Source organism: Parambassis ranga, chromosome 10 (genome assembly GCF_900634625.1).
Source record: "Parambassis ranga chromosome 10, fParRan2.1, whole genome shotgun sequence".
Classification (NCBI taxonomy): Eukaryota; Metazoa; Chordata; class Actinopteri; family Ambassidae; genus Parambassis; species Parambassis ranga.
This window is the reverse complement of record NC_041031.1, coordinates 8,359,080-8,368,520: the sequence shown is the minus strand read 5'-3', so window position 1 is coordinate 8,368,520 and position 9,441 is coordinate 8,359,080. Positions and strand designations below refer to the sequence as shown.

General features: G+C 41.8%; 3 protein-coding genes across 3 annotated transcripts; 1 reads left to right on the top strand and 2 right to left on the bottom strand.

Moving 5' to 3' along the window:
* Window positions 1–327: 327 nt before the first annotated feature.
* Window positions 328–4,459, bottom strand: faf2 (Fas associated factor family member 2). Its single transcript, XM_028415716.1, has 11 exons — window positions 4,329–4,459; window positions 3,444–3,512; window positions 3,204–3,338; window positions 3,017–3,093; window positions 2,787–2,925; window positions 2,613–2,698; window positions 2,336–2,427; window positions 1,809–1,986; window positions 1,056–1,227; window positions 826–969; window positions 328–741 (listed from the first exon to the last, which is right to left on the bottom strand). The coding sequence occupies exons 1-11, from the start codon at window positions 4,389–4,391 to the stop codon at window positions 559–561; spliced, it is 1,338 nt and encodes a 445-aa protein (XP_028271517.1). The 5' UTR covers window positions 4,392–4,459; the 3' UTR covers window positions 328–558.
* A 1,538-nt stretch (window positions 4,460–5,997) lies between these two features.
* On the bottom strand, window positions 5,998–7,424 carry pin4 (protein (peptidylprolyl cis/trans isomerase) NIMA-interacting, 4 (parvulin)). Its single transcript, XM_028415763.1, has 4 exons — window positions 7,280–7,424; window positions 7,021–7,088; window positions 6,668–6,787; window positions 5,998–6,342 (listed from the first exon to the last, which is right to left on the bottom strand). The coding sequence occupies exons 1-4, from the start codon at window positions 7,314–7,316 to the stop codon at window positions 6,184–6,186; spliced, it is 384 nt and encodes a 127-aa protein (XP_028271564.1). The 5' UTR covers window positions 7,317–7,424; the 3' UTR covers window positions 5,998–6,183.
* A 415-nt stretch (window positions 7,425–7,839) lies between these two features.
* Window positions 7,840–8,934, top strand: LOC114443021 (serine/threonine-protein kinase Nek4). Its single transcript, XM_075353418.1, has one exon. The coding sequence runs from the start codon at window positions 7,840–7,842 to the stop codon at window positions 8,932–8,934; it is 1,095 nt and encodes a 364-aa protein (XP_075209533.1).
* The last annotated feature ends 507 nt before the right edge of the window (window positions 8,935–9,441 follow it).

The window sequence follows — 9,441 nt, the reverse complement described above, 5'->3', positions numbered from 1 at the left end:
GACAAATGGATCAAGAATCAGGTCTTTTATAGACAGAAGAAAAATAGCCAAGGCATTTACACCGTCATAGAAATCCATACTTCTCCACGATGCATTCTGTGAATCAGTAAAAATGCAACCTATCGCCCTCAGCTGCCTGCACAAGTACTAGTTTGGGATATGGTTCTGGTTTTGCGTGAAGCGATGCTACTGTTTTAATACATTGTGGTCAATGATTAATCTGTAGCTGCATGAGTTACTGGTAAGGAGGGACAACGATTAACTGCTAGCTAGGTACTGACAATGGGAAACAAACTTTGCTCACACAGATGTAAAGATGATCTCACGGAAGGACTTCAAGAAATATTTATTTGATAAAATTCAAGACTTTTCCAGGCTACTGGGAACCCTGTAAACACAACCAAACAAGAACTGGATGCAGGGTAGTTTCATTTTTCCTGGTTGGGATGTTATCTCAATGATCCCTTATGCAATGGCCATTAACAAAATATGAAAATGAAAAAAAGGAGAGGAGGAGTTGGGTGGGCGTGTTTCCATGTAGAAGAGGTATGTTCACTATTAATCGTCCGTAAGGTCCTGAACAAAAAGGACCTCGGATCGGCTGAGTCCAGCTTCTTTCAGTGTGGGTGGGTTGGGCTGCTCTTCAGTTGGAAGGCAGGGCAAGACTTGGCGAGGGAAGTTTGTAACTATTTGAAACTTCTCTGGAGTTTCTTTCAAAGAGAAAAGGAAGTCGTATATTACCTGTGAAAGGAAAATTTAAGTTAAAGTTAATAGGCAAATAATGATGAGATGTTCATCCAGGGTCTTAACAACAGCGGGACTCACCGTCAGAGACTGAGCAAACAGGAATCGTCTCTCGACTCTTGTGTCATTGGGCAGCTTAAACACTATTTTGACACTTTCTGGATCATCTGCAGGTGGCTCTGGAGGAAGACATTCTGACTTCCTCTCCTTCTCCTCTTCGAGTGTCTGCAGCCACAACAAAGAGTGACAAAATAAATTATTTGGTTATGTTGATATTAATATGTACTCAGTTCCCCATCCCCAAGACTTACTCGTCGCCTCCTCTCCTCAGCAAGCGCAGTCTGTCGCACCTTCTCCTCCTCTTGCCTCCGCTGCTCTTGCTCCTCTCTTTTCTTTCTTTCCTTCTCTTGATCAGCACGGAGGGAGGCAAGATAGGCTTCATCCTGCTGCTGCCTTAGCACTTGGGTCTGGTTTCTCTCCTCACTGTAACAAAGAGTCTTTACTTGCACACTAGCAGAGTGTGGCCTTAAATGGACAATTACTGCAGATGATTTCCATACATGACTGGTTGTGCAATTTTTCTCCATGATGCTCCTAAACTTGTTGAAACCTTCCCTGAGATTTTTTGTGCAATCCTCATAATGTAAAGGACTATGGGTCAACAGATGAGTCATTCATGGGCCAACAAATCCCAAATATCTGAATCTTGTACAACTGATACAGACCCGCTTGTACTAAAGTCATTCACTTCTACAAGAGAAGCACTCTCAAAAGGCCATTAATGTGCCTCTCTAAGCTCCATCAGACTCCAGGAGGAGCCTGACATAAGCTTGTCATAGCTCTGAGTAGAGTACATTAAATCTGCCCTCTGTCCACTCATTCTCTGCATACCCCACTATAAAGCAAGGCCTCACTGCTCCCTCACTCCTCTGTTGCATTTGTTAAATAAGCAGTGTTGTTACCCTTCGACTGTTTTTTTGAACTGTGACCATGAGAATGAAAGGAAATTAACCGCTTGGTCACTCAGGCAGCCACACGTCAATCGAATGATCTACGTCACATACCGTTCAAGGCGCTCTGACATCAGATATGTTTGGTTGGCTTCCATGATGAAATTGAGCTGACTGATGAGGTCCTCTGGCTGAATGAGACCCTCCAGCCTTCCCACCACAGTCATCTTGCGGTCCTTCAGCATTATCATGGCTAGGAATGGGTAGGTGTTCTCCCGCAATGCTTGGGACACTGGAACACAGCAAAACATTGTACAATTAAATTATCCTTGTTCCAGCAGTGCTGCTACATGTTAATAGTTGACAGCAAAGTAGCTGCTGCCAAATATAAAAGCTGGGTTCAGTTTGTAAAACCGCCATCACAAAACAACAAAAGCATTAAAAGGCTGGCATGTGTGCCCTTCTATAGTTAGTATCTCAAATGTCGGACATAATGAAGATAATAAATGCTCCACTTTTTTCACATGAGGAATAAGTAAAAACAATGTGAAAGTGAAATTTTCATTTTTTTGATCCATGCTGCATCTTATACTGCCAGCTAACTAGCAACAAGTAATGAATTACATAACCAACTTGCACACCTCTGTAGCCTTCAGGCTTGCTGGTCGAACATGCCCAGAAGAGCATCCGTGTGTTGAGGAATTCAATCACCTCTTCTGTACATAACGTGGAGCTGGTGGGGGAGAGATTAGCAGCATAAAACAAATGTACAACCACTTCCCTGTGGGGAGCCACACAGGGTATATATACTTACATAATATGTACAATGAGGTGTTAACTTCTACTTGACATGACAGAGGCAACGGGCAGGATATTAAATATTCTGGGCAATGTAGGCACACAAATAAAGAAGCATACCGGCAAAACTCGTCAGTGTCTTGATGATCCTCCCCATGAAGGTACACTAATAGGTAGCGTAGCTCCCGCTTGGCATCATTCAGTGCCTGTGTGTATCACAATAAACACAGTTACATGTCTGAATGGCTAAAAAGGAAAAATGTTTATTTCTAATCCTTGCATCCATGAACTCACCTGGCTGTATGTTCCCTGGTAAAACACAGGATGTGACCGACCATATTTCTCCTCAAAGCTATGAATGAAAGACACAACATCTCCTACAGGGTCTGTCACACGACCACGGGGATCTGGCCTGATAAACCGCAGGGCAAACCTTAAGGTACAAAAAAAAAAAAGACACAAGAGTTACCAAAAACTTTGCTTTATCCAGAAGCTACAGGATTAAATCAATGTCATTTAATTACCTGAATATGTCCAGAAGTGTGTAATATGTAAATCTGAAAGGTAGCATTATCAAGTAGTAACTCCATCCTAGTAATCCCTGCAAAAGGACCAAAACAGTTTATTTACAAACACTGAATTTAGAACAAATTAGCTTTACAGAATATTATAACAGAAAAGTATTAAATGTTGTGAGCTGGGCTGACGTACCCTGGGTTGTGGCCTAGAAACGATGTAACTATATACTCTATGGTCTGCTGTATTGACCTGAAGAGGTCTGGATGGTGGAGGGTTGAACACACTGGGCACTCCTTCCTGCTCATTTAACCTGTCTTGTACTGCAGCCTGAAAAAGACATATATTTTAATGAAGCACAAGAAAAGAATGACAAATCAACACAGAAATGTGATCAGACCATGTGGAACAACTTAAAATGCATGCCTAGATTACCTCTATGTTCCAATTATGTTGCTCTAGTGTTCGACGACATTGGTCCATAGATTCCAAGCCAGTTAAATCCTATTGACATGAAAATAAAAGACAAAAAGATTTTTAATGTACTAAGATAAGCATGAAAACCTACAACTGCCAGCTTCCAGGCCAGCAGTGTGCTGTAAGAAACCTTCATAAAGACTCAATTGGAATAATAAATAAGGCTGTCATTAATGACTAGCTGTTTTAATGCAATTTTGACACACGTAGGCAGCAATCAAACTTCAAAATGCACACCAACAGGATAGGGTTAAGCGTTAGCCGAAGCGATCCTAATGGTTAGCCTTCTGAATGTAAAGACAAAGAAAGCTACAAGATTGAAACGATAGCCACATCAGTTTCACAGCCACAAACTAACACTTTTGATTTAACGTAGTTAAAATAACTGTGCGTCTTAGAAACTTCAGTGACAGCTCGACTATGATTGCTATGCTAATGTTAACTCAGCAAGTGTTTAGTGGGGAGCGTCAGTGGATACCTGGCGTCTGACAAGTACACCAAATTACATTACACACGCAAGATCGATAACACTAATTAATAGATGTGTGCTAAATAAATGTATACAAGAACCATATGCCAAATGTTCGGCCATTTGGGTCCGTATATGCCGCTTAAAATCTGCTAACATGTTAGCTGGCTTAGCTAATATTTGCTAGCTTTGCTAACGCTAGCTCTGACTCAAGTTGACGGGTAACATTAGGGGGCTGCGGGTAAGTTGACTGTGCAAAAAGCGTTCAAACACTCAAAACTCAGCCCAGTCACAGTGAATCACAATTAAGAGCAAAGTATTGGCTTGTAAAGGTTCAAACGGACATGTCTGATGGTGGAATAAAGACTGTCTACCTGAAACTGAAGGAGTTTTTCGGTCTGCGCCTGGGATAATTCTGGCTCCTCTGGCGCCGCCATCTTACCTCGCCAATCATCTAGCAAGGCGTAACAACGTCAACTGTCTTTTCCTGATGCTGGCTGTGCTGTCACAACTTGTGAGCGCTGCCACCGCCTAGTGGTGTGGATGTCATCAACAACACGCCTAAAAGTAATTTGTCAATCATCAAATAGTGTAGTTTGATTGCCGTTGTTATGCAATCAAACCACTGTTCTTCACCCTCTTTCTGCTTCTTCTTCTTTCTTATTCTTCCGTACGTTTTTTGGCGCAGCATATCTTCAGCATACATTCACCAATTCTAACCATTCAACTATCAAAATGTTCATCTCATAGAGGACATTCCGGGTCAACTTCAAGTTTTTTTCAAAAAATTATAATTTTTCAAATGTTAAGCAATTTATGCCCTTTTTTAACATTGGAGTCTATGGAGGAGCCTTCAAAACCACCTTCAATTTGACATGTAACTACTTCCACATGCTTTCAGCTACAAAAAAAAACGTTCAAGCATCATTCTGTTCAGCTCTTTAAGGGCTATTAAACTGTTTGTATTTGGATTTGTTCAAATATGTTTCGTTTTCAAAATATTAATAAAAATTCAAAAGCCATTTAACATTGAAGTCTATGAGAGAGAGCCCTTCAACAAGGGTCATCTGCCAAACGTATCTCCTCCTACACATTTCAAGCTACATTCTTCTTCATTTTAAGTCTTAAAACGCTCATTAGATGCTGCTCTATCAAACTTGTATTCAGAATGTTCTTATTCCGAATCATTTTCACACACCAGGCTCTCAAATTTGGAGTGGTTTTTGAGGTCTCCTCTGAGTTTAACATTAGTGTTTATTGCACGGAATGATCAAAGGCAGCAGACCACAGAGGAGAACAGAGTGCTGGCAACAACAGACTGGTGTGCATCTTGCTGCACACATTGAAGGACCTCAGCTTCCTCAGGAAGTAGAGTCTGCTGCAGGCCTTCTTGTGCACAGCTGTGCTGTTGGTCCTCCAGCTCCACCTTACCCAGGATGCAAAGGGGCTGTGATGTTGTTCCCTTCTTCCTGAAGTCAATTACCATCTCTCTGGTCTTGTCTACATTAAGCAGCAGGCAATTCCCTCCAGCCCACTCCACAAATCTGTCCACCAGCCTCTTGTACTCCTCCTCCCGTCCACCACTTATACACCACACAACTGCAGAGTCATCAGAAAACTTCTGTAAGTGACATGATGACTCTGAGTTGTACTGAAAGTCTGAGGTGTACAAGGTGAACAGGAAAGGAGAAAGCACAGTGCCCTGTGGGGCTCCTACAACACTCATCACCATATCAGACAGGACACCACCCAGCCGGACAAACTGTGGCCTGTCTGTCAGGTAATCAGTGATCCAGGAGATGGTGGACCCGCCAGCACCCATCAGCAGCAGCCCCTCACCCAATAATGGAGCCTGGATGGTGTTGAAGGCACTAGAGAAGTCAAATACCAATAATGATTTGTTAACAGTTTAGTTACAAAACAGAAAACTTACCTCTCTAAATGGCAGAAACCATCTTTACACTAAAGTTTACACTTACACACAAGTTGCACACTGTTTTGTCTAAAATGTGACTGAAACACAAAACAACCAGACACATTTTGTACCGTATGAATGAAAACGTATTTATTTGGCCATTTTAAAAAACAGAGAATGAAAACCCAGTGAATGTAAAAGAAAAAATGTTTTCAGATTGAAGTGTTAGTATGATTTCCTGGTCTTACTCTCAAACATTTTGCAAAATATATTTAGAAGATAGGAGATTTTACAACAAAGTGAAATGGAAAATGTTATTTTTTCCCCTCTACCATGATAATGTGGTACCCAAACTTTGTCTTGACAGGAGGGTCTGTGTAGACAGGTTTATCCATGGAGCTGACAGGCAGTGCAAATGCTGCATCCTGGAAAGGTCCAACCATCGATCCTCTCGTCATCCAACCCAGATCACCCTATCAATAACATTAACAAGGATGCATTAGTATGAATCAAAAGTCTTATTAAAAGCAAAGAAACATGACCAACAAAATAGTTTAAAGGCTTTACTGTAAGGGCAAGAGAACAGAGCATTTTACATCCTGTCTCCAGGAATAATTAACTCACAGATAATGTTTGCGAGTTAGTCAAGACTCTCTATGCGGTTTAGGCATGTACTATATTAACTATTTACTATTCATATTTGAAAATGCACATAGAGTAGGCAGTGCAACAATGACAAATGCATTAGCAGCAGAGCAGACAACAGGTAGTGCAGAGCCATGTAACATGTGTACTTACTCCCTGTCTGGCTTTGTCTTCACTGTATTGTGATGCTACTTCACTGAAACGGACTCCAGCCTTCAGTTTCTCCATCGCCTCCATACACTTTCCATGTTTTTCACAGAGGATGTGTCGAACCTAAGAAAAAAACACAGATCTGTTAGACTTTGTTTAGTTCATTTACACTCTGACAACCTATCACTGCACCTCCAACATGGGGTCTGACTCCTTACTACTGGCTCCTCTTCTCTAATGCTTGCAGACAATGCAGACAAACACTCACGTCACTCTGTGTTGAAAGGAAACACAGAATAACAGGTAGCTTTGGGGGAGAGCTAGCTCTGTAGCTAAACTGCTAATATTAACGTTACCTTCACAGCAGTGCCTCCCTTTGGAGCTTTTTCTTTCTTGTCAGCGTCTGCACTTCCTGAAGCAGCTCCTACACCAAAGCACAGCAAAGCAACTATCACATTCACGAAAACCCCAAAATAATAACGATCTAAAAATGACAGAAAGATGTCAGAGTGAACTTTGCATATAATCATTCAAGCGCTCTGCAGCTGTATGCTAACGCAAAGCCGATTTTAAGTAAACTTTACATTAACAGTGGTTAAGGAATGGACCACTAACCTTTACCGCCCTTGCCACCTTTTCCTTTTGGTGGCATTTTAGATTAATATGTGTACAAATTTAAGGTAAATACTGAAATTAGCACACTCTCATGCTATGACGGTAAACATGCGCAGTTCAGATGCGCGAAGAGCGCAAGTCTTCATCTTTAGTTTAATGGCAGGTGGCAACTGACGTTTGAGGTTCATCAGCGCCACCTACCGAGCTGGAGTGCGTGCCTTTTTTTTTACCGGTAGATTAAACCAATGTTTAATATAGCCTATATTAAAACATCCATTTGATATTCGTGTATCGAATATCAAATGAATGTTTTAATTGTAGTGCTGTTCTATCCCATTTTAAAATGTACTATAGCCTACTATTAAATAAATAAATTTAAAAATAAATAAAAATCACACTTCAAAGGCATTATTTTAACTGCCTTTTATCCCGTTTCTAAAGCGATGGCGTTACTATGGCAACAAAGGTGAACACAAACGGTCGGCAGCTGTTTGGCTGTGCTCCTCTCTTCGACACTGTTTTGTTATTTATGCAATTGAATCGTCGGTTCGAGATAACACATGGAGAAGTATGAGCAGGTGTCGTGCCTGGGCAGGGGAGCAGAAGCAGACGTGTTCCTGATGAGGCATGTGGAGCAGAAGAGCCTGTACGCAGTGAAGAGGATAAAAGTTAAGAACAACAAGGCAAATGATGCGCAGAGAGCGCTTCAGGAGGCTGAGATCCTTCGGAGGCTGGACCACCCTCACATCGTCACGTGCAGCGACGACTTTGTGAACGATGATGATGGATTCATTTACATTGTGATGAACTACTGTGATGGCGGAACATTAGATGACAAAGTAAACGAGAGGGAACCAGGGGAGTTTTTCACAGAGGACACTGTGATGAGGTGGTTTGTGCAGGTGGCTATGGCTGTAAATTACATACACCAAGCCAGAATTATGCACAGAGATATAAAAACCTCAAATGTGCTGCTGACAGAGCAAGGCGTGGTAAAGTTAGGGGACTTTGGCATATCCCTAGAAATGACTAACATAGCTGATATGGCGTCCACATGTGTGGGAACACCCAGCTATCTGAGCCCCGAGCTTTGCCAGGATCTCCCATACAGCTGTAAGTCGGACATCTGGGCTCTTGGTTGTCTCCTGTATGAGATCTGTGCGCTCAGGCGTCCTTTTACTGCCACAAACCTCCTGAGTCTGTTCTATAAGATCAGCAAAGGAGAGTACACACCTGTGCCTGACACATACTCAGACAATGTTTCCTCATTGATCCAGCAAATGCTCAGCCTCAATCCAGACAGCAGGCCCAGTGCCACCTGCATACTCAGCAGTGCCTATGTGCAACATCACCTAGAGTTGATCAGAGAGACAGATTGTGCTTCTGTGACTGACACGAAGGGAAAAAACACAGACATGGACAAAAAACTGAGGCCAGAGGCTCTCAGTGAGTCCCACTCACAAGAAAAGAGAGTGTGCAGTTTGGAGGCCAGTTCCAGTGATGCAGAAGAGGGAGCTGTTGGTGAGCAGAGCCAATACTACTATCTAGAGGACTTTGATGAAGATGGAAGTTTATCCCCTGCAGAGATGCACAGTGGACACATGGGGTCAGCAAAGAGGAGCGGATCTGCAGACTGCACTGGTAATGTACAGTAAATCTGATGCAAGTGTGAAGGTGTAAATGTTTGATGTTTTCACAGAATCTGTAGTTAAAGGTTCAACTTAACAGTCTGCTGTTTTCTATCAGGGAAAAAAATGACCTAAACCTTAGAAACGACTGTAAAACGAGTATCTTTTTTTTTCTAAATGAATCAGCAGGTAAATATAGAATATAGCAGATACGGAGGGAGGTATGACTCCACTGTTTAAAAATATTAAACGCACAAGATCAAGACACCAATACTTGTTATATTTCAGATTTACATTAAGATGAGTGTCTGTCAAATGTAATCTGCAGTTTTAGAGAAGCTATCTTTTGGTGTATTGGTGTATATAGAAAATTACTCAACAGGTGATTTTAATCTATTTCAGAGATGACTTCTGATGACTCAGGACAACTTGACTGTCCAGATGACTTTGAGCATGATGAACTGGTGGAAGAGTTTCATCTCCATGATGCTGGAGGATGGGCCATCACTCTGAAAGCACTGAGAGAGAATGGCT